General features: G+C 39.7%; 1 protein-coding gene across 4 annotated transcripts in view; it reads left to right on the forward strand.

The window, feature by feature from the left end:
- The first annotated feature begins 19926 nt into the window (after positions 1-19926).
- Positions 19927-25601, forward strand: part of Uhrf2 (ubiquitin like with PHD and ring finger domains 2) — a 76863-nt gene continuing 71188 nt past the window's right edge. For 2 of the 4 annotated variants that reach the window (XM_063250947.1, XM_005004713.4), the window contains exon 1: positions 19927-20418. In XM_063250947.1, the coding sequence (XP_063107017.1) occupies positions 20266-20418 (153 nt within the window). In that variant the 5' untranslated portion in view covers positions 19927-20265. Of the gene's footprint in view, positions 20419-20807; positions 21010-25601 lie in introns of those variants that run through there. The other 2 variants (XM_003472174.5, XM_063250954.1) reach the window with 2 other exon arrangements.

The following is a 25601-nucleotide window of genomic DNA, read 5'->3' on the forward strand; positions in this document are numbered from 1 at the left end:
AGAAGACAGTGGCCATGTCTGATGACCACACCTATTATTCCAGTACCCTAGGAAACTAAGGCAGCTTCAAACAGAGCCTAGAAAGACCTTGACTCAAATAATACTCCAGGGTGAAAGAGTGAAAGCTTTTCCTATAGACCAGATTAAATGTTCAGAGTGATGCGTGACATGTCATACTCATTCCTTAGCCTGTACTAAGATGAGCTGGGTCACAATGCCAGAATTTATTTACCACAAAGATGTCTCTGATACTTGTCACATCTCACACCCAAACCAGAAAAAGAAGAGACACCCTAATTTTAAAGCAACAGAATCACACTTTCTGATTCTTTCTTCCTGTGTATCTACTCTCAGTTTTCTGATACCCTCAGTTCACCCAGGCCATATTCATAGCTCTCTACCACCTTGATCTTTCTTAACAACAATGGGAGGAAAACAGAGCATCTCATTGAATAGGTTCTGATTTGGAGTCATATGTGGCAAGATTTTAGTACTTAGTCCTACTAGAAAAGTCATGAATCAGGAAAGAGCTAAAAAATGTCGGGAACCACTGAGATAGTTGATGAAATGCTACCACACTGACCACAGGGAGGGACTGTACTCCTAATGTTGTTGTTGTTTTAACTTTGAAAAAGCCTATTTTCTTAAAGAAATATTTCTTGGACATTTCATATATCACACACTGTTTACTTGCTGGGGATACATCAGTGAATCAAAATAGATTTTTAAAAAATTCATATCTTCATGGAGTTTATGTTCACATGGGAGGGATTAACTAATAACATAACAAATACCCACATGCCCATGACACAGTTTAAGATTTAGTATAGCTATTTAACTATAAGCTATGAACACCTCATAACAAGTATTGGTGAAAACTGACTCCTGAATTTCCTTGGCTTTATGTACTACATAGCTTCTCTTTTTTATTTATCACATTTTCACTGAAACATATAGCTTCAAACACCCCAGTATTGGCTTAGTAACCTACATTGTAATCCAGGTCACCAACTAGTCATGAATTTAGGTTTTCTACTACCTTCTCAAGCTCTATAATATGTTGAAACAATCTGTTGAACTACAAACTGAGAAATCACTATGGTGTTGTTTATAGCTTTATAATAAATGATACAAATCAGGACCAGCCAAGTGAGAAGATCTATAGAATGAGGTCTTGGAGGGACTCAAACCTGATATTTCCATGTCCCCAAGAGGCATCATCTTCCTGGCACATTAATGTTTTCCCACTAGGAATATGTGTCCAAGTTTTAGGTGTCTAAAGTTTATACAGGAGTTTCATTATGTAGTGATAATCAAGTGAAATATGGAACATATGAATGAACTCAACTTCTACAACTCTACCTCCAGATGTTGGGAAGTTGGGCTAATATGGGGCTCAAAGCCCCAAACATCCTGCTATATAGTTTGTCTTTCCAATATGGTTAACACCCAATCTGAAACTATCTTGGAACCTGTAACAAAGTCGCCTTATTAGCATAAATTAAAATGTGGCCCAAGGAACTCACCATGAATAGTGAAGACACTGCTGTCATTCAGGAAATTCCAAGGATTTTGAGGCTCTCTCCTAAAAAGTAGGGACACAAATCAACCAAATTATTTATTAAATAGCATCTGTTATACAATGAATTGTGCTCCTCTCAAAATTTAGACACTGTAATCCCCAGTAAATCCCCAGTAAATGAAGTGTCTCATATATTGTAAGTGATCAGTAAACAAATGTCAGACAGGAAGAAAATCCAGTGGTTGATTGAGTCCAGAAGGGAGAGCTGCAGCCAGAGAAGAGGCCTGGTTTGTGTTTACAGTGGGGCAGCATGATGACAAATACCATTTTCAACCAAAGAACAGGATAGTTTGAGTCAGAAAGGCAAACTGATTCCAAACCAAAGAGTCATCTAAAGTCACTACAAACATGAGAGTATACAGACAGCCAAAGACTATTTTTGCCGTATAATTGGCTTCTAAGCCTGCTTGCTTCCTCAGGTCAGGTGATGTCTCCAGAATGTTTGTCATAACGCATCAAGGTCCAATTTTTTGGCTTGCCAAGGCTGTTTTTAAGAACTGTTTTTAGCTGCATATAAAATATGTAATTAGTTTATGTATGTAAGTATATAAATAACCAAACTTCTTGTATTTTAAAATATTTCTGTAACCTTGAAAAAGAAGGGAACCTACAACTTTGTGGCATTAGCACCACATGGCTCCCTCCCTGACATGGCATCCCATTGTCACCTATGTAGTCCATGTTCTAGCTCAACGCAAGCAATTTGTGAAAAATATTGCTAAAAATTACATGACAGTTTCAAATGTTTACAATCTTGTGGAGGCAGAATTACTAGCAATCCAGGGCCACATGGGGCCTCCCAGCCAAGCGTTGAACAGACCTGCAGAGGCTCCTGAGCCCTGTGTTGCCACCCTTCTGTCCTTAGACTATGGAAGGTCTGGTGGTGATCTAGGGATAGGCAAGTGAATCTCTTCTGTTTCTTCAACACTTTCCTTCACTCCTAGGCCTTGAGGATCCTAGAAAAGAAAATGCTTAAAGCACCCCTGCCACCATCCCAGGCAGCAGTTCAAGGAGTCTCCCCTACCTGTGCTGTGTTTTTGCTGAGCGTTCCTCACATTCTCATTGTCTGTCACTTGAATGTCACCTCTCTCCCCATTTCTCTTTGGGATGGTATTTTAGATGTGGTCTCACTCCTGGATGTTTCCTCCCGAATTACCTTGAAAACTTTACTCAAGACTCTGAACACACACACAAACACACACACACACACACACAGTATCTGGAAGTCCTGGCCCTTTAGGAGTGAGTTACTGTACGAATAGAGAGAAAATCTCTAACATTTCCCTTCTTCCAGTCAACTTACTCCCATTCCCCCCAACTCAACTCCTCCACACCAGGGGATGTACTCATATTGTCATTTTACCCCATTTTGTGTCACACAAAATCCATTGTCAAGTTTTTCTGACCTCCCCAAACCTCGATCACTCACAACTTTAAAAAAAATGTTTAGGAAAGCCTAAAACTAGGATTTTGTTTGAAATATGCATAAGCCAGGTATCATCTCCTTAAGGAGAAAAAGATTTAGCTCTGTCTAGGATTCTAATTTTCACTGGTAGAATTTACTTGCCACATCAGAAAGAAATTGTTGGGAAGGGGAGATTTTTGTTAACTCCATCACTGTCAAATTCTGTGAATTCCCCCAAAGGATAGGTTGGGGAAAATTCTCTATTGTAATCTGGAATGAGAAGAGGGAAACAATTCTCTGAGGGAATAAACAGGTTGTTTGTGGCAGTGAAAGAAGCAGCAAGATGATCAGTTTGGGGCTTCAGTGGTTGAAAAGAAAGTAAATGAGCCAGGAGCTGCCAAAACTGAGCAAGAAAGAAACCAGAGCTTCTCACTAATGTTTTATTCCCCACTGTGGAATTTTGACAACTTTCAGTCCTAGCTAGTCATTATCCTCATTTCCCTCCTCCCAAACATCTCTTGGAGTACTAAGGGCAGGGCAAGATTCCCTATTCTAGATGACAGGGTCTCAGAAGAAGAATGTAGGGGAGAGGAGAGGTATCCATTCCTAGCATTTCTAACTATACCCCTGAAAGCATTTCTTTGTAAAAATACTATTTGTTGGGTTAGCAGGTCTCACAATTCTTTGGAATTCTATTTCAAAGCACAATTGTGTAAAAATAGCCAACTGCTATACATAAAATGGTTACTACAGAGAATGCATTTGTGTTGCACATAACTTACTTCTACAAAGGAGCCATTGGAATGCTGACATCTGAGATGGTACTGCTTGTGCAACTCTCAAACAAGAGAAGAAGACATATTGATGCCTTTGGGGACTCTTGATTCATAGGACAAGAATGATTGTAGGTCCTTTCTGTTTGAGAATTTTTTGTATTCCTTATTGGTATCCTGAAGATCAAATAATATGCTGTTCCTTCTGGCCATGTCTTAAAGGTCTGAAACAAAAAAGGCCTCTGACAAGCATATCTATTGATGGCTGGTGGAGTCAAAGCAAACGTTTAGTGTCTTACTTGCTGAGAAAATTAAGGGAACAAGTAAAAGTTGAAAGGAAGTTTAATTTTAGCCTTGTGAAACTTTTTGATCATGGAAACCACTGAAGTGTATCTCATAAAAGTGCCTTCCTTTACTGAAGTTCAGAGTTGTTTATTAAAATTCATATTATTAAATTGTACTTTAGCTACTTTTACATAATTGTGTGTGCTTGCGGGTGTGTGTGTGTGCAAATGAGAGAGACAGAAATGAATCATGCACCCTCAGTGAAGTTGCAAGTCTAGTTAATTCTGAAAAGATGGTATCATTAAGTGAGCTCTAGCTCATTGTTTGCATTGCAGGCTAGCCACAAAACCATATTTATGGGGGGGGGTATTGCTTAGCACAACAATACAATCAACTTCTAGTACACAGAAATATTTCTACACTTCAAGTTTCTCTACTTCTATTTCTTTTCTTTCTTTCTTTTTTTTTTCCTCAATGTTGAGGATCAACCCAGGGATCTCAATTTTGATAGGAAAGCACTTCATCATCAAGCTACATTCCCAACTCTGCAAGTTTTTCTGAAAAAAAGAAACCATACCATGGTTGGAAAATAGCAGGATGTGAAATAGGCTTCTTTCATATGACTCTTCCATAACAAACATTTTTACATGTAAGAAATGTTCTACAAATATTTAAAGATCATTGCAAAGCCTGAGAATTATAAAACAAATAAACCTTTAAGTCATGCATTTGAGTACTTGCTTTGCGCCAAGGACTTTTTCTCTATGCATATATGTAAATATTTTAAAATATTCACTGATGCCCTTAGAGAAACAGATGAAAATTCATATTTTACAAATTAGGAAATTAAGGCAGAGAGATTAAGGAAAGTGCCCAAACCTTCACAGTTTACAAATGGCAGAGAGGGCATCTGAATCCAGGTCCATCTAAGACCCATGCTCTTAACTACTCTGCTACTTCCAAAATTGCAAGCTCCTACCACTGTCACCATTAAACATTGACTACTATTATATTACCATGGATTAGCTGGGGACATCTTTATAGTACACGTTATGTGCAATGCTTTTCCAATAGTTTTCTCTGTAAGAGAGAGGTAGAGGAAGGTGTACCATATTATTACCAGTAAAAAAAATCTTTAAAGTTAAACTAATACATATTTTTGTAGAATATGAATAATGTAGTTTGCACAAAGAATAGCTGTAATATCTTGTAGAGATATAAGTGCCCTGCTTGGGGGAAAGTAAGCAGAATGGAAAGGGTATGTTCATGTATATTCTTGCACAAGCACATATTTACCAGTGTGGTGCCACCAACGAGAATGAGAGACAGACAGAGACACAGAGAGAGAGAGAGACAGACAGAGACAGAGACAGAGGAAGAAGGAGGAGAAAGAGGAGAAGAAGGAGGAGAAGAAGGAAGAAAAGAAGGAGGCTTGGATGTGTGCTAGTCCACCTCTGTCCCGGCACAAAAGCTTGATAATATTGGAAGATTCAAGCCTAGCAAACTGAGTCAGATCACTGCACATGCCCCTCTTGTTGCTGTGGCTCAGTCATGGATCACAGCACTTCCCTTCCTCCAGGTTGCCAATAAATCTCTAGAGACGGGGCCTTGCCTCCTGTCAGACAAGCCATGCCTATCAGTACTTGTGAATGTACCCTCATTATATTCCTCTAAAAATGGATGTTAGGTTCTCTCCTGTCTCCTTAAATACAGTATGTTAGAAACCCAATTAGTTTTTAGCCATTACATCCTCTCTCAAAGCTCTGGACATTTATGATACAATATGACTGATGTCAGAGAGTTTTGACTTGCCTCTAAACTTATCTGAATGGGTAAATAGGGATGATCTTGGCTTCCCACAATAGCTGCTAACCTCAGAACCTGTAAAAGTGAGGTTACAGCTCCATTTCAGTGTCAGCTAATCCACAGGAACTTGTTCCTGTTCTGATTTTTTTCTTTGATGTTATGTACCCTAGGCTCTCGGACTAACAGAAAGCCTGCCTTGTCAAGAAAAAGTAGATTGCTCTGAATCTCATAGTTCATGACAAATATTCTGCTTGCTTGGAGATAGAGGTTGTTCTAGTTAGGGTAGAAGTTAGATTCCAAGTTGTCAGACCTGGAACAGGGTTTGTCATGTAGCATCAAGAGATCAGATGGGCCAACTGAATCAGAATTCATTAAGGAAAGCTTTCATTTGAGAGCTAGCAAGATACAGCATTAATACATCATCCAAAGGCCAGAGATTTAGATTACAAAACCAGGACTTGAGAATCAGGGAAATGGGGATTCAATTCATACAAAGGTAGGGAACAAATGAAAATGTCCAAGGTCACTGCTATAAAGAACCCAGGATGTTTGTAAGACAAAAACACCATGAAGCCAAAGGATGTCTGGACGGATTTGTCAGCCTCATAGCAAAGTGTGCAGCTTTTTATCTTTTCTCTCTGGTTAGATGAAAGATATCCTGCTTCCATCCCTAAGCCTATGGGTGTGCATCAGCAAACCATAGTATAGCCCTCCTTCCTGAGGGCTATAATGTGACAGGGACTGTGTCCTTATAGTTTTATCTACTGTAACCCTTGCTTGAAATCAGATTACATGCAATCTCATCAACTTGCTGAACTCCTTGCAGAAGATCTTCTTCTTTGTTACAAAGATGTATCTCCCATTTCCCTAGTATTAGGGATTGAAATGAGAGCCTCTGCACTGAGCTAAGTTACCAATCCTTTTAATGTTTTATTTTGAGAAAGGGATTCACTAAATTATCATGGCTGGGCTTGAACCTGTGAGTGCACCACCACACTCAGCTTACAGAAATATTTTACACAGTGTCCCAAGTTAGTTCCCATTCAAGACTCTATGGATAGATGTGCAGTCTTACTGCAGAAAAACTATACTAATAAAACAAAAATCCCAACTCCTCATCACAGTCTCTGGGGTCTGGCTCATCAGTCTCATCTTACTATGGTCTCCTATGTTTTCTTTTATCCAGCTTCACTAGTTTTTTTTTTTTCTTTGATCATGTAAAGCTGTGGTGCCTGGGTCCTATTTAGCCCTCCTCATCAAATACTCTCCATACAGGATGAGGTCATGAGCCACTGGACATGCCTATTAGGACCCCGTAGCTCCTATGTCTTCTAGTTACAGTTGGGATTCCTGGGACCATAGAATGCTCTGTTAAAGTAAACACAAGACTGTTCTAAGGCTCACAAGGCTCTAGGCTCTGCAAATCATGGAATATAGCGAAACAAAAAATGCATATTGAACAGAGAAACAAAGTTATCCAACATGTTTTGTTAGTTTTGCCTAAGGGAAAAAAAAAAGATTACATTTAATTTAATATGCATCTTCCACTGTGCATGGAAGATCAACTCACTAAAGCATTAAACCAGAAATCTGGATTGTTCCAAAGCTTTGTAGATATCAATATCAATATAGATATAGATATATTTTATTACCCTAGTACTAGAGTTTGAAGTGAGAGCCATCATCTACCATAATCTACCTAGGTTTTTAGAGAAGCAGTGTAGTGAATGGAAATGGGAAATATTCCTACACATACCCAATGTAAATACATCCTCATGTCTTTAACCATGTTAATCATTGGAATTCTTCCTGGAATGTGATTATATTTAATTTACATTCTTTTTTTCAGACTATGTGCTCCAGGCTGGCTTGAACTCACAATTCACCTAGCCTACTAAGTGCTGCAGTTATGTATAGACAAATGCCACCACACACATCTCATTTTCTTCTCACCCTCTCACTATCCTTATCCTTTTTCTTTCTTTTTTTGGCATACAAGAGTTAACTCTAATTTACTTCTTGATTGAAGGTGGGTGACAGTATAGCCAATTATTGGCAAGTCTATTGGTTTTCAAACCACACAGTACAGCAAATATGAAAGAATGCTGGTATTTATTTCAACGGTTACCTAATCATTTATATATTCAAGGACTAGGAATAACTGCAGGGCAAGTTGACCCTTAGTCGTATTGTGAATTGAATTTGAGATAAAATCCCATTTATCACCAAGCTACCATACCCTCCATTCTAATTGGAGGATCTAGATGGCATTTGGGATCTCCTGTTATCTATCAGTGCCAGCAGAGAGTGGAAATCCAACATTATTTGAAAAGCATGGCTGTTCTCCCCTTATCCTGGCACAATTACTCTGTTAAATAGCTGAAGGTCCTTTTAGGGAAGGACAGAACATTTACTTTGATGGCATTGTCAGGTTTTCCCAAAAAGGACCTTGTCTCCCATTCAACTAAAGAACTCTGGGCCTGAAAATCATTTTAATTCTTGATACTGAGTGTTTTTACCATTGCAATTTTTTGCTTTCCTGCTCTTAATTCTTTTTTTAATCATGTAAATCAAACAACATCCTGGTCAGTTCTCTAAATATCTTTCCCCAAAACTTCCACAAAACCATGTAGGTCAAAGCACCCTAACTGACACTCTGAATTTGACACCAATTACAATCATTATATCCATTTTGCCTCTGGTAATTAAATCCTGCCACCTGTCTCTGTTATCCTGGAATTCCATCACACTCATCCATATTAGGCAGCCTAATTCCGCAGCCACGTCTGCAGACCTAGCCTGCAGAGAACAGGTACCACCAAGCTTCCCAAAGAAACTAGTCCAGCACTAGCATATTTTCTGTTGTCTTAGAGATGAGAATGTTTCCTGGTTCCTTTCAGGGAACATAACAATGGGTTCTCAGGTAAACCATTCTAATGTGCTTACTTGCTTGATCCATGTGCCTCATTTGTTCAATAAAATAGCAAGGCTTCTAGTAACTTCACCTCACATATTCTAGGCTATTGTTATGTTTAAGTTTCAAGGAGCCAACTTGTTAGTGTATTTAGACCAAAACATTGAATCCTGAGTCATGGGAGACTATGACATACTAGGCAATTCTCCTTATACAGATTTATACTCTTACCCCCTAATCTGATACCCTTAAACTTCACTCCTACATAGGTTCCTGTTTCCTGTTGGTAATTAACGATCAGAATCTACCTGTTGTTTTATAGATATTTCTTTTCTAAGGAGAGACCGTACCTTTCCTCTCAGGCTGTACTGAAATATGGTCCAAGCTACCAGCCTAAAAACAACTGGAGAGAGAGGAGGCAGCTTTTGAAGAGTACAGTACAAGTATCATTAGGTAACTATTGCAGATGAAGTAATTGCACCATCTCTAGTAAGGGAAAGCTGTCCTATTATGAGCATTTGAGAGCAGATGGATTCCACTGGCCCAGAAACATTCAGGAAATTTTCAACTCAAGATTCTTAATTTTACCTATTCAAATACCTTCATCAGAGGTCTTTGTGTCCTCTTCACCATCTGAACCTTGAATTTAATATGGTATTTTCACTGAAGCTTCAAATTTAATTTTTTACATCCCTATTATTCTTATAATTAAAATCTGAATTTGATTTTCAACCTCTTCTATTCTAGGCATGACAGTTATAGGGACCTCTGGTTTTCAGAGAGTCCTATAAGTTGGCAATTAGCTGCCCTGACCCTACCATTTTCTTTATATATGACTTACCTTGCCACCAAACACAGCCCACCTATCTTATAATTTCAATAATTGCTTTCCCAACGCTGTGCATCTTTTTTTATAAATCGTGATCATTAACAATTATGATCTTACTACAAGGAATTATAAGGGACTCATCACCAGCAATGAAATCCCTTCTGTCTTCAATCATGCAAGCACTGAAATCCCTTTGAAGAATTTACATTTAATAGCTAATTCCTGAATTTATTTTTTTTACCCTTAATTCCCTAAAAATCAGAGCCTGAGGCAAGGCATTTGCGTTAAGGTTTTATTGGAGAGAGGTTGCAACCCCAGGGAAACAAGAGTGAGTGAAAAAAAGTTGTATGGGGAAGGAGAGAAGGCATTATTAAGCTAGCTATTAATTGCTCGGTGTCATGGAACCTCTTTTGAAAGGCGACATAAGCCACTATGCCTTGAAATCATCTCTTGGGGGGAAAGGACAAGAAATTTCCCCGCTGATTCCTTCATTTCCTGCCTTTCTTTAGTCATAGTTGTCCCATATGGCACAATGCCCTCGAGATTCCTTGTCCACTAGTTACAGATGAATCAGACAGGGCTCTAGACTCTTGCTATAAATGCCCAACAAATATGGAGCCCAGGAGGTCAAATGGATTCATGTTCAGTTTACCTTGGACTTTCTTTTTTATGTCAATAGTCGCTAAGTAAAATGTCTTTGTATCTTTCATTACTGTCCAGTTTTGTCTCTCTTTGACAGTTTTGATAATAAGTTTGAGTGGTTATAGTGGTGAGATAACATATTCTTTCTTTTCTTTTCTTTTTTTTTATCAGTACCGGAGATCGAACACACAACCACGCGCTTGCAAGGCAAGCACTTATGCTGCTGAGCTAAATCCCCAGCCTCATTTTCTTCTTTTTCAATGAGCAATTTAAGGAGGGAGGAATGGAAGGAGGATGTATATGCCCCAGGATGTGACCTTGAATTGTAGAAACTATGCTAGAGTTTGTTCAAGTCTCTTGAGTGTGTGTGTGTGTGTGTGTGTGTGTGTGTGTGTGTGTGTGTGTATAGACAGACAGAGAAAGAGATGGAGAGACTGAGAGGCCAGGGAAGGGAGAGATGATTTCAGGGAGAGATGATTTGAGTAGAGGAAGTCTGCAGATCTCATAGACCAAAGATGAGACCTAGCCAGAAAAGGGCTTCTAGAAGCTCAAATTTGATTCAAGAAATTGTCACGATATCCATGAGCTAAGGACAACAGGGTTTCGTACTTATTAACATCTGACATCAGTCAGTTGTCTAGTCTAGAAATCCCATAGCAAAAATGTGAAAGCAAAGCTTATAGACCTAGAGCCTTCAGCTGTCTTTTTTTTTACATCATCTTTTATTACAAGCATTTTTAAATGTCACATTAGATGAAAAGATGTGTATAGGAAAATGCTGATAAATATTAACTCCATTGCCCTTTGTACTTCACCAAGATGCCCTATGATACCAACTCATGTTTCCCAAAGTGAAAATGAAATGCCTTATTCAGTGACACCCTTGGCTTTCAGATGGATGTTCTGTGTATTCTCAGACAAGGAAGGAGTATTTAACAGTTCCTGTCTAACTCACAGATGGAAGCCTTAGGCATCTTAGCTTCTTAGGAGTATTTAACAGTTCCTGTCTAACTCACAGATGGAAGCCTTAGGCTTCTTAGCTTCTTAGAGCCACAAAAGTAGTCTTCAGATTTGAGCTCTGCCCTGACCATTGGGCATTCTTTTCCTTCTAATATACATTGAGTCCAGCAGGCCTGCTTTGGATCTCCATGCTAGATCCATTTCCTAGAGCCCTACTTTGGCAGGGACACTTTTAAAAACATTCCTTTTAGAAAATAAGGGATCTTCTTTTACAGTTCAATTCCATTCCAGTCTTCACAAGACAGCAAGAAAAGCTGATAAATATCTCTTCAATTTTCCATGCAAAACACTGGGAAGCTACACTGCAATATAGTCAAGGTGGGATAAGCACATGGACCATTAAGGAGTTAGTAAATGAACTCTAGCTTTCTACTGTCCAAGAAGAAATGGGTGTTGGCTAGTATTATTTAGAAGGTAGCAGACATTACTTATTATAAATGAAAATTTAATTTTATTGGCTTATTAGACATGTGGTTTTTAGAGAACACATTCCATTTACTTGACTTTAGAATTAAATTCAGTTTTCTGGACATGGTGGCATGTGCCTGTAGTCCCTGTACAATGGAGGCTGAGGCAGGAGGATTGCTGTGAGTTCCAGCCAGGATGGGCTACATAAGTGATTTCAAGGTTAGCCTGCACTATATAGTGAGACTGTGTCTAAAAATAACCAAAGTAAAATAAATCAGTTTAATGACAAAAGAAGTTGTATAAAAGTTAACAGAAGGTTTCCACTCTGAAATTGTTCAATATTATAGTCAAGAATTGAAGTTCCCTCCAAATCCTAATCCAAGTCTGTAAAAACCTACCTGGTATGCCTCAGAAGATCTACCCCCACTGCTAAGATGAATTTAGACTTTTTAAACAGCCAGCCTCAATTTATTTTAAGAAATTTGAATATTAGATTTTCAAAATCTCTCTCATAAAATATGTGCCAAGAAATTTCTTTCTTTTGTTTTCTTTTTGGTACCAGAGATCAAACTCATGACCTTGCGCTTGTCAGGCAGGCGCTTATGCCACTGAGGGCCTCTGATGCGAGTAGGTTACTCACTGATTTGTTCTGTGTATTTTGAACTGTTTACCAAGAATTAGTTGTGTATGTATTTCAAGATTTTTATACCGATTGTACTTATTTTATAATTATGTTATTTCATCAATATTATATAAAAGAAAAGACAAAAATTCTTCCTGGGGAAATAATTTGAATACTTTTGAAAGATTCTAAAGGCAAATCGCAGGCATGTAAGTATTATCAAAGTGGCAGTAAAAGATTGAGGAAGGAGTAAAGTTTTAAATAAATGCATAGTTTTTTTCATTTATTGCTTCACCTTAAAAAAAAAAAGAGGGAGAGAATCTGGGCACCATGGCACAGGCCTGTAATTTCAGCTATTTGGTAGGCTGAAGTAGGAGGATCACAATTTTAGGGCCAGCCTGGGCAATTTAGTCTCAATATAAAACATAAAAAGGCCTGGGGTTTAGAGTTGAATGGTAAAGTATCCCACCCCACAAAGAACTGAAAAGCTTCAAGGTCAACCTTGGCTAGTGAGTTTAAGGTCAACCTGAACTACACAGTGAGATCCGTCCCAAAATCCATCAGTCAGTCAATCAGTTCATTGTGGTTGTCATTTTTTTCTTCCTTCCTTCCTTTCTTTTTCTTTTTCTTTTTTTTTTTTCTTTTTGAGACTGGGTCTCCCTATGCAGGTCAGGCTACCCTTGGGCTCACTTTGTAGCCCAGGCTGGTCTTGAACTTGCAATGATCCTCCTGCCTCAGCCTCCCAAGTGCTGGGATTACAGAAGTGCAACCCCTGCCTGGCTTGTGGTTGTCATTTCCATTGTAAAACTTTTTAAAGCAAGAAATTTAATTTAAACAAAAAGATGTTTTATTTGAAGAGAAAACTTTGGTTATTTTATAGTATTTTACCTATCACTAAAGATAGATTATGAGTAATAGCTGTATACAAAAAATAAATTATAGGGGGCTGGAGGTTTAACTCAGTGGCTAAAGCGCCTGCCTTGGAAACAGGTATTTGTGAGTTCGATCCCTGGTACCGATAAAAAGGAAAAAGACAAAAAAAATTATAAAATTATCCTTGGTTTTACAATAACAAGTGAAAAATATTAAAACTCTCCAACCAAATAGGTATGCAAGGATTTTTATGTTGTTTTGTTGTATAAGCAGTGAGAGCAAAATAACTTATTGGAATATAAAGAGCTGAATGAGCATGTCAACTAATGCACAAAGGGAATATTTTATCAGAAACAGTATTTTCTCCTATCTCATTTCCATTAGATGTCAGCCAAAACATCTTAGCCAATTAGTTAAAAAGTAATATGTTTGTACACATTCACTAGTTACTTTAGTACAATAAAAGAATTGGAAAGGGAGATAAGAAAGAATAGAGACTACTGTAGTAGTCAGAATGTTGTGAAACCACACTAGAGGTCTCTAATTGAGAATATATTCTTGGAATTTAAGAATAGAGTTCTGGAATAAAGTAGCAGTATCCCTTTTTAGCAGACATCTTTTGTCTGCTGCTGCAATACATAAATTGCATCTTCATCCTCCATTCCCAACTGTGCATGCACAGCTGTTTCATTGACTGGCTGCTTGTGAAATTAAAATCTGGTCTGTCTCACTGACAAACTCTGTCATTTATATCAGGCTTTCATTTGTTTACTAAGTAGTATGTCCCTCTTATCTTAAACAGCACCATAGAAGCATCCTGCCCTACCACTTTCAAATTACAGTAATATGACCATTTTTTTGAAACTCAACTACTTCCTTGGGCTTTTCATCAGCCATAGGGAGTGCCAGAGTGAATATTGCTATATTTGCTATATTACAAAAGAAGTGCCAGGTCTCTTGTGGTTTATATGTAGATAGCCCTGAAGGCTCATGTGTTCCTAAGAAGGACTTTGGACAGGTGATTGAATCAAGGAAATGCTACAGCAAAATGCAATATTTGGCTGATTGGAAGAGGCGAGTCACTGGGGGCATGATCTAATAAGGTGTGTCTTCCTCACTGGATTCTTCCTTTGCTCTCTCTTCCTGGATACCATAACATGAGGTGCATTTCCATCACTATGCCCTTCTGCCATGCCATCTGCACCATTTATTCTGTGTATTGAGGAATAGGAGATATCTTTCCATTTTCTGATATCCTCTTCCATCTCCTTTTTCAGAGTGATGTAATTTTCATTGCAGAGGTCTTTGACTTCTGTGGTTAATTCTTACGTATTTTTTTTAATGTGATTGAGAATGGTACAGTAATACCTCGTTTTATGAATGTTTCTGTTTGTGAACAAATCAGTTTGCAAACAGAAGCATTTGGCAAAATTTTGCTTCTATTTGGGAACTCCACTTCTGGTGACAAATACAACCATGGTCATCTTCCCTGTACAAACACAAATGTGTCTACATTTGTCTATTTCTTCAAGAGTCTCTAATTCATTGCAATACAATTTCATGGTAATACTAATGATCTTCTGGATTTCAGTGGTGTTCACTGTGATTTTATCTTTTTCATTTCTGATTCTACTCATGTGAGTCTCTCCTTTTGGTAAGTTTGACTAAAGGTTTATCTATTGTTTATTCTTTCAAAGAATCAGTTCTTTAACTGATTGTTAATACTGTTTTAGTCATAATTTCATTAATTTCTGTTCTGATCTTTATGATTTCCCTCCTTAAATTTGGTTAAGGTTGGGATTCTTGTCTTTTGATTATCTTGAGGTTCAAGATACTTAGGTTATTTGTGGTTGCTCTTTTTTTTTTATGTGATCACTGACTAATCATAAACTTGCTTCTTAGGACAGCTTTCATTGTGCCCCATATATTCTGTTGTTTTGTACTAGCATTGTTTAATTCCAGGAATTGTTTAATTTCTTCCTTGATTTCTTCTGTGACCAAATGAAGTTCAAGAGTATTTTGTTAAGTTTCCAGATGTTTATAAATATTCTATGGCTTCTTTTGTGATTGATAGTGAGTTGATTATCATAGAAGTTATTCAATGAAAAAATATGAAAGGTTATAACTCAATCACATTCACTTTCTTTGTGGATTTTCCCCCTCTTTTGATAATAACAGTTCATTTAGCACACTTCTCGACTTTGGATTACATTGTTGAAGATATCTACCATTCACCAATTTCAATTACATTTGTTTTCCTCTATGTTTGTAATGGAACCTAGTACTTTGTAAATACTAGGTGTGAGATCTACCATTGAGCTACAACCACTGCCCCACCAATATTCATTACTAACTAGTGAATTTTCTTCCACTGGTTTATGACTAATTCAGAATAGTTGAAACATCTAGGAATGTATTTTAGGTGTCACTCCTCTTTTCTTTCTATCATTCTGTTTGGACTGGAGATTGAACTCAGAACCTTTATCCTGAGTTATATCCCCAGACCACTTTTATTTTTTGATACAAAAACTTGCTTAAATTGCTGAGTTGCCCAGCTGGGTTCAAACTTGTGATCCACTTGCCTCAGCCTTCCAGAATGCTAGGATCAAAGGATGCACCAACATGCTCAGCTACTTCTTTAAAAAAAGTATGTGTTGCCTTAGTTTACTCCCACAATTTCATGATCTCAGAAAGCTAAATAAAAATACATATTTTGGCTCTGTCTTTTTAAAATTACACACGTGGGATATTTTCAATATATATAAAAATTCTATAGGTCATGTTCTCACCTATTTTCTCATTCATATGTTCCTTTACAGTACAAAGAACCTAAACCACACCATAAAACAAGCTTACTTTTCCCCACTTTCTACTCCTGCCTCACCTGAAGGGGTTAGGTGCTCCCCCTGCCACTTCATGGTCTGTGAATTCTAGGCTTCCCATCTTCCTGCTTCTCACTACTTAGTTCTACTTATAATCAGCTTTAGGGTAGAGATGAGGTAGGTAATGCTCTGCTATTTACTGCCTTCTCTCTTAATTCTCTGCTTACTGCTTTTATCACATGACTAATGAGACTAGAAAAAGGGTACTACACATTTCTGAAAAGTTGAAGAGGTAGAGTGAATTTCAATGTAAGAGAAAGTATAGAAAAGTATGAGGTATGGGTTCAAAGGAAAAGAAACATGCCTTTCAAAAGGGCTTGCTCAGGTAAGTGCCATAGTTTTTAGACTTGCTCCTACCTTCTTTCTTCAAAGCTCACTCTTTGAACCCTTAGCCTTAGTAGAATGATCTTACAAATAAGCTATTCTCTATGATAGGACTGATGTACTTGTAGGCTTTGTGCCCAAACCTCTCCTAGGGCAGTTCACCTGAAACTGAACATTTCCCCAAAATTTCATTATTATATTCTAGAAAAACTGCATGAAAGTTTCAGGTTTGGGGATTCAAATCATACACTTTTTCATCATGCACTTTGCTAATGGAAAAAGAAAATATACTTTCTCACTCTTTCTATGTGGAGGTAGTGGAAAACATAGGTGTGCACACACAAGCACACATGCATGAATTACATATGCACATACAGCACACATTTATAAGCATGATAAATATCCTCGTGCACTTGTACAAATGCATACTTACACACAACTATGCATTTACATGCATACACACAATACCATATCTTTCCAAAACCAGATCACATTTTCTTCAACATCCTTAACTGCAAAACCTGTAGTATTTTGTTGTTGTTGTTACAATACTGGCTATTTACAAGTATGTCCCACCAAACCCATCCATAACTTTGAAATTTATTTTACTTTATTTTTTGGTTTTTAGAGACAGGGTCTCACTTTGTATTGGAGCTGGTCTTGAACTCACTATATAGTTTAGGATGGCCTCAAACCATGACAATCTTTTTGTCTCAGTCTCCCAAGCACTGAGATTACAGGTGTGTAGCACCACAACTGGCTACAACTTATAGATTTTAAATTTAATTTTTCTTTACCTTTGACTGATCACATTCTTACACTGAACTTCTAATTACTCTCTGAAAGGAGGAAGAATAATACTCTTTATCCCTATAGAATGCAAGATAGAATTTATGCTTTCATTTGTTCATTAATCATTAGCACAAATTTCAAAGCCCACTTTTTCTAAGAAGAACCTCTATATAACCATGTAACTATGTACACATACATAAACCTATGATATTCATAAAGCGAACACATCATACCTGTATATATAGTTCAAGAAATTTTTGCATCCATATTCCCATGGTCACTATTATTTCCCAAAACTTTTTTCATCACTCAGAAGATTCCTTTGTGCCTTTCCCAGTCGATCCCAATTCCTTCAAGTCTCCAAAGTTTTAATTGTTCCACTAAAGCCCCACCATATTTAGTAGGATAAATTTCACAGGAAAGAGTGTTAAGTCTTGGTCAATCTATTTCTTAGAGCTTTTCTACTTCTCTTTAATGTCTTGGACTTATATTTTCAATTCTATGACATCTCTGACCTAAGTACTGTATGTTTTGGATGCATTTCAAGTATGACAAAACAAATGAAATTCAGAGCATTTTCCCCTAGCTTGCTTCCTCTACTACTTTTGTTAGGAGTGCCATATACTTAATCCATCCATTTAAGTGTCCTAGCCATATGAGAGTTACTGTCAACATTCTATTTTCCTCATCCCTCATCTAAATATGCTAAAGTCTTGGAAGCTCAGTTTTCTAGAGTATCCAGAACACATTCTTTCCTTTCCTATTTACTGCGACTAATTTTGGCCAAAATAGACACAATTGCTTCTCAGCCAGTCTTTCAGTCAACAATCTCTTTTCCACATCTCCTGGTTCCTTACTTTTCCCTTAAGGCATTCTGCATTCTTCTGCACAGCTTCTGTTGTCTTTTCAAATTGTAATCCTTTGATCACAACAATGAACTCTTAAAAACAATTGTTTCTCCCTGAGGCTTACAGAAATCTACTACTCCAAATGCTAATTTTCATTCTCTGTGTTTCTGGATTTAATCACTTTTTCTCTGATACGCAGCCTCTGCTGATCCATAAAAATACATACTGTAGGTGCTGTCTTGAAGTATTCCCTCTTCTTTGAAAATTCTGTTTACATAATCTTCATAGCAATAGTTAAATACTTTATTGTGTACTACTGAGGAATACTAAGTACTAAGCTAAGCACTTTCCATTCATTAGGCGGTATGAGCTGAGTGCTCTTTTACAAGGAGGAAATTGAAACACAAAATTTGTTCAAGATCATATTTTAAATAAGCAGCAATGCTAGGATTACAATTCTGGTCAATCTCAATCCAAAAACTCAACATACTTAAATACTGCCACCGATTAAAATACACCATCTCACTCAGGCCACGTCCTACACCTATTTTTAAGCTTCCTGATAAACCTAATCCCTCTTTTGGTATCTCTAATAGAAGCTCTAACCATCACTAGAATGTTTAGTATTATTTTTTTTTTAGATATTTTTGCTAACTCTTATCTCAACTAAATTGTAAATTCTTTGTGAGCACTGAACTGGAAAGAGATGTTATAACACACAGAGACATAACTTTATAATTGCAAATAGGTATCAATTCTTGGGGCAGATCAGAAATGTGTTTTAGGTACATCTACCATCTCATTTACAAACGTAATTAATACTCAGCATTTGCTTTAGTTACATCTGAGACGACAAGATGGATTATAGTTTCTGGTTGAATGTGAAATTTTCAGGAAAGGCAGAGACTTAAAATTATTTATGTATATTTCCTTTTTTTTTTTTGCTCCCGTGTTGGGATTTTTTTTCTTTCAGTAGAACGATACTACTGACCTTGCCTGTTTGTAATTACAGTATTTTAATGTTACTACAAAAATGCTTTCCTTTTTATGGTCACGATTAAGTACCGGGCTGAATATTTAAGTCACCAATTTGGGCAAATATAGGTGCAACTTGTTTTGCTTTGGTACGCCTTCTCCTCTCTCAGGAAGGCGTGTTTGTCTCTTAAGCGGGCCCCGTGTTGAGCAGTGGGGTAGGCTATTTCCCAGACTACATCCGCAGTACGGTGCTTCGAGTCCTTCTAGCGAGTGACTGAGCCGGTTTCCCCGCAAACCCGCAGCCCCTTAGGCCCAAGGCGGATCTGGCGGGAAGATGGCGAGCGGAAACGGAAGGGTCTCTGGGCGGGCGGCTCAGGGGCGGTGGAGGCCTCCGCCGCCCGAGGCCCGGGTTGGGACGCTGCGGGCCCGAGGGCGACATCAGCAGGACCCCGTGGCGGCCACCTGTACCCAGGGGCGAGAAACTCCGAGGCGGGTTTCCGACCGAAGGCAGCGGTTGGGCCGCGAGCGAAACGCGCTGCCAAGCGGGTGCCCCGTCCCGCCAGGCCGCGTGGCCGGGTGGAATGTGCGCGCTTCCTTCCGCGCTGTCTCAGACTTTCGCCTGTGCCTCCCCTCTCACGGGCGACATTAAGGTTACTTATGTTTGGTGTGATTTTGAGACCAGAGACCCGAGGCTAGGCTAGGCCTGAGGTCTTGCTCGCCTCCATTCTTGCGATCAGGTCGAAGTGCAGCCTCTGGGCGCGACCCTAAAACGGCCGGAAACCCAAAGGCGAGAGGGCTAGCGCAGAGCCCCAGGGTTGGCGCTCGGCTGTGGGCGAGTAACGGCTTTCTGCAGCCCCGCCCTGCGTCCCGCCCTCTCAGCGCCTATTTTAGCATCCTCGGTTCTGTAACCACCTCCCCGCGCGCGCTTCCTCTTAAAGGCGGGGCCCTGCGTGGGTCTCGCGAGATCAGGCTTGGCGCCGTGACCTCCATGTGGGAGCTACTGCTCTATAAGTAAACACTCTGCGCCGCCTGGACTAGGCTTATTGCTGTTTGGGAGGCGAGACTTCTGTTACGGCTGGTTCCGATTCTTTCTCTTTCTCTACTGGGCTAGGCAATCGCGCGCGGGTTGGGAGGCGCCACCGCCGCCAGTCGGGCCGGAATCTGTGGGTCTCTACCTCCTGTGCGCGCGCTCGCCTGTCCGCCGCGGAGAACCTGGGCCGCCCGGGGCGCGGCGTCCCGAGCACAGGGGGAGACAAAGGCGGCCAGCCCCCTCTCCTGAGTCGCGATGTGGATCCAGGTTCGCACCATCGACGGCTCCCAGACGCGCACCATCGAGGACGTTTCTCGCAAAGCCACGATTGAGGAGCTACGCGAGCGGGTTTGGGCGCTGTTCGACGTGCGGCCCGAGTGCCAGCGCCTCTTCTACCGAGGCAAGCAGGTGAGGCGCGCCCGGGGCGCCAGCAGCCGGATGCTCCCGGCGCGTGGGCTCGAGGGCCGGCAGCTCCGGAGGGGAGGCCAAGGGGCCAGGCCTGCGAGGAGCGGTGCAGGGGATCCCCGCCAGCTCTGGTCACAGGTGCGGCTAGCGGGGCTCAGAGGTGAGGGCGACCGGACGCGGGGAGCTCGCCGTGTTCCCAGCGGGCCGCCGGTTGCTAACACAGCCTGAAAGGGCCCTATGCGCCCCGCTTCCCGCGCTCAGCGGAACCGGGGGACGCGGGAGGGTGGGGAAGGTAGCGGACGCTGGCAGCCATGCTACAGCGCGGGAGGGGCGCACTGGCTTCGGCTCCGTGCACCGGGCCAAGGACTCGGCTCGCTTCCGTGGCTGTTCGGCGGCCCGGCTCCTAGATAGGAAACGGAAACTCAGGCATTGCGTTCAGGCGCCAGAGAACCTTAGCCCTGTCACCTCTTTATGGAAGGACCTGCAGACACTGAGATCCGAAAGGATTCCAGAACGTTTAGCACCTCTCCATTAGCACCTCTACTGGGTTTGAAGTCTGTCTTGGGCGAGACCTGGAAGTTGGTGTAACCTAAGGTGAGCTTAAAAAGGCCTAGCATGTACGTCCGTGGATTTAGACCCAGAGCGTTTTTTTTCCTCCGCACCCAACAATATTCCCCATTTTCAAGCTTTTTAATGCCACTACTATAGCATAACCAGTGGTAATTTAAAAGCCGAAAGTGTTTTTAGTTGTGAGGGGTATGTGGGATTCTCTAGTAGTTCTATGATAAAGACTAGTGTAATAATTGGTAAATGTAAATGTCTTACAGTTTATACGTAGACACCTAGACTAATATTTTTCTTGTCTTTGTACTTTTTGTCTTGTTAATCCACTTAAAAAGTGGGTATCCTACAGTTAATGGATCACAGATTGGCACCAATTCTGAGGTTTGAAATAAATGGAATTCATTTTGATGTAGTTCACAAGCCACAGATGCTTTGGAAGGAAAAAGTTTTCTCACACTTCCAGGAGTTGATGTATCAGTACGTAACAAATTCTGTAGGAAAGATCGAGGCCCAGGACATTTTATTTATCAGAGTGCTGAGAATTGAACCCAAGGCCCTTGTGGACCTATTATCCCCAGCCCTTTGTGATTTATTTTTGTTTGTTTTGAGACAGGTTTTTACTAAATCGTTAGATTGCCCAGGGTTGGGTAGAATTTGGGATCTTCCTGTTTCAGCCTCTTAATATGCTGGAATCCTAGGCATGAACCACCTGGGTATTTTTTTTTTTTGGCTTGTCTTGCGGTTTTCCCTTTAAAAAATGTTTCAGTATCTTTGTCTCATGTTTATAACTAGTTTTATACTGATTTCTTAGTGTTTGTGATTTACATAAAAGCATTTGTTCAATTTAGTTGTCAAGTTTTGTTTTTGAAATTAATTATTAAATACTATGTAGGTTTGTATCGCTGTGTCTCAAGTGACTTACCACTTTTTCTCCTTTTGGTCACAAGTCCATTCAATCAAATTTTGTGTATTTCCGGTTTTTGGTTAGGGACAATAGTATGTTAGTTCCTAGGAAACTTTGATGACTTTTAAGAGGTAAAAATGAAGGATTGAGAATGTATTCCAGAGCAACACCTGAAAATCTAATTATCAAATATGCACCTGGCTGCCTTGAGGAATTGAGTTAAATTGAAGGCCACAAAGTAGATTTCTGGTAAAAGCAGGACGCTGCTTCAGATTCTGGGAAAAACTTTAAGGATAACAACCTTTGTACCTCTTCCAGTACAGTAGATAATTCACTACTTTGTTTTTTATTTTTCACCCTTAGTGCTAAACCATTAAACATGAGGAATAGACCTTTGCTGCCAGCCATTGACTTGGAGAAAGGGCGACACTGCTTCCAGCTGTGTTCACTTTCTTATGAACTGACTGTATCTCCGTTTCTTCATAGAGAGCGTAGTCATAGAGCTGTCTCTATCCTGTAAATGCCTTTGTGCTAATTAGGGAAAAGGTACCCAATTTTTCAAGACATTTTATTGCCACATGCTGAGACATACCATAAATAAAAATGAATTTATGTGAACCAGAGTAATTCCAGTTACTCAAGGAGGCTGAGACAGGAGTATCTCTTGGGCCTTGGAGTTCAGACTAACCAGTCTGGACAACATAGTAACACTCCTTTCTCAAAAAAGTAAATTAAAAACCTCACTCAGTTATCGCTGTTGCTTTTAATCTTTTGTGTGTGAGATCCATAAGACAGGGTCTAACCACAAAGTTCACGCCTTGGTCTTACTTTGTAGCCCAGGGTGGTCTCAAACTTGCAAATGATTCTCTTGCCTCAGCCTCCCAAGTTCCTGAGGTTACAGGACGCCACCACACCCGGCTGTGTTTTTGAGACAGGTCTCACTATGCAGTTCAGGCTGGCATTGAATTCGCTTTGTAGCCCAGGCTGGTCTTAAACTCTCAACAATCCTGCCTCCACCTCACAAGTGCTGGAATCACTTTTGAATTTCCTATAGATGCTTAGCTCACCAAAATTGCAAGTACACAGATGAATTTAACAATACCCCACAGAAGATTCTGGTAAACATCAAATTTTAAATGAATGTTGAGAGGATAGTCACTTACTAGTTTGTTGCTATTCAAAGTATTTTTCCTGGCTTTGTAGGATAAGCTTTGTTAGTTTTGCATGGATATCACCTAACAGGTATGTGGAAGCAGAATCTCTATTTGGATGAGGTTTTCAGGTTGTCTATATGCAGTTTAAGAATCCATGTTATGATTACATCTTTGAGTCAAAATAGCAGCTAGCATGTCAGTACTATAAGAGTAAGGTAACCTAGTTTGGACACTGTTGTTTGGAAGATTTGAGTTTGAGACACTGTGGAATTGGGACTCTTATTTTTTTGAGATAGGGTCTCACTGTGTAGCCCATGTTGGCCTCAAACTCAATCTTCCTGCCTCAGCCTCCTACGTGTTGGGAGTTCTGGGATTACAGGCATGTACCACCATACCCTGCTGGATCTTCTTAGAGAAGACAAATGTTGGTAGATCTCTAAATCTTTTGAGAATCTAGAGAGGTCTTATTACTTTGAAAGTATCCCCCCCCCCTTTTTTTTTCTTCCCTAGCCTTGATAGACTGAACCATAACAAGAGAAAAACAGAGGAGTTACTTTTGTTCTCTGTACTTGCTCACCTGGAGTGAAAAGTAAAAGTATTTCCTTATTTAAAAGAATGTGTGTGTTGTTGGGAATGACTTCCCCCTCTGCCTTTTTGAACATTCACTTTATTTTTTCTTCCTAGTTTTCCTTGGATCATTGTCCTTCTTCCTCTTTTTGCAACTTTCTTTCAATCCTCTAAAAAGTCAAGTGCAAACAAAGTTATAACAGGCTTTGCCAGAATTGAAAACCCTATATCCCTAAATAATATGATGGTTCTCATTTCCCTCTATGAAACATAGATGGATTACAGTTAAGGTGCCTGACGCTCATAGGTGTGTGTAATTTGTAGATGATGTCATCTCTTTCTCCCTAGCCAGCGTAATTTGACAGATGACTTGGAACCTACTGTTGGCTTAGATGTGGAACTTTATCCTCTTCAAGTAAATTATTGCAACACTCTTTAGTAACTATCCATAATCTGTGAGGCTTGGCAGAGTAAAGCTGTGTGGAACTTGGGTGTCATGGGCAATAATGACTGTTTAAGGAAGACTGGAAGAATACCTAGAATTAAGAATGAGTGGGTAATTGGGGAAAAAGTCTGTCGTAGCAGGCGTGAGGAAAGTTAGTTACAGCTTTTGTTACCCGCTTAACGGTTTTGTATGTTTAGAGTTCCACTCTGTTTTTGCTATCAAACCACGTTTAGAAGAGGTATCAATTGAGGAAACTTGTTTTAAGTCCTGCCAGTCATGTGGTAGAAACCTGTTAGAGGCCGAGTTTAGGAATGTGCCAAATTCCTTGCTTAGGCTGCATGTATATACAATTGTATGTCTCTGAAGATCAAATCCAGGGCCTAGTTCCTAGTGCCACAGTCTACCATGAGCCTACATTTTTAGGCTTGGGATAGTAACCTGTGAGATTGAATCTACTTTAATTTCTCCATGAGGAAATTTGTAAAATTCTCCATCCTTTTTTTTTTTTTTTTTTTGGTCTTTGTCATTTTTATCGGTACCAGGGATCGAACTCATGACTGCCTGCTTGCAAGGCAGGCGCTTATGCCACTGAGCTAAATCCCCACAGCCCCTATCCTTTTTTTTGTCTTTTTCCTTTTTATCAGTACGGGGATCGAACTCACAACTGCCTGCTTTACAAGGCAGGCGCTTATGCCGCTGAGCTAAATCCCCAGCCCCCAGCCCCTATCCTTTTTTAACAGGTCAAATACTCGTAATTGTGGGAGTATGCTAGGTGTATTCTGAGACCACTAGAAATAAACTTCCTAGTCTAGTACATCAATAAGCTTATAGGGTAGACTTTTTTCCTTTGATTTCTCAAGAATCTTTCTATGTTACAGAGTTGTAAATAGTGATAAACATTAGGTATAAAGGGAAAAATGAGTGTTTGACTGGTTGTTTCCAGGGAAGTGCTAATTTCGAACTTTAAGTAGAGTTTAGTTTTCTTGTTTCATTGAAATGGCCAACTGAATTATTTTAAATAAGGAAACAAAGTGGAGATTTTGATACTAGGGTATAGTATCAAAGTATCAAAATCCTAGGTGGCTTAAAACCACAGAAATTTGGGCCTGGGATTTAGCCCAGTGGTTTAAGCACCTGTCTTGGAGTGGTCATGAGTTCTATCCCTGGAACCAAAAAACAAAACAAAAACAAATGCAAAACAACGACAACAACAAAACCCACAGAAATTTGTCTCTGTTCTGGACGCTGGGCTGGAATGCCTGGTGTCAGCAGGGATGAGCTTTCCAGTAACTCTAGGAGAAGAATCCTTCCTTATGGGTCTGCGTTTGTAGGAAGTCTCGTTTCTTAGTTTGAGGATACACTACTTCAGTCACTGGGCCTCCTTATCCCCGTGAATCTTCCCATTGGGTATTTCTGTGATATTTGTTTTCTGTCCACAATTCTCTTTCTAAAGTCACTTAGGGACCTAACTAATGACCTCATAACTTAATTAGTCCTTTAAAGATCCTGTCTTTAAAGATCCTAAGTAGTACTGAGGTTGGGATTTCAGGAT

Source organism: Cavia porcellus, unplaced genomic scaffold (assembly GCF_034190915.1).
Source record: "Cavia porcellus strain 051 isolate PalLab524CR breed Dunkin Hartley unplaced genomic scaffold, mCavPor4.1 scaffold_1, whole genome shotgun sequence".
NCBI lineage: Eukaryota > Metazoa > Chordata > Mammalia > Rodentia > Caviidae > Cavia > Cavia porcellus.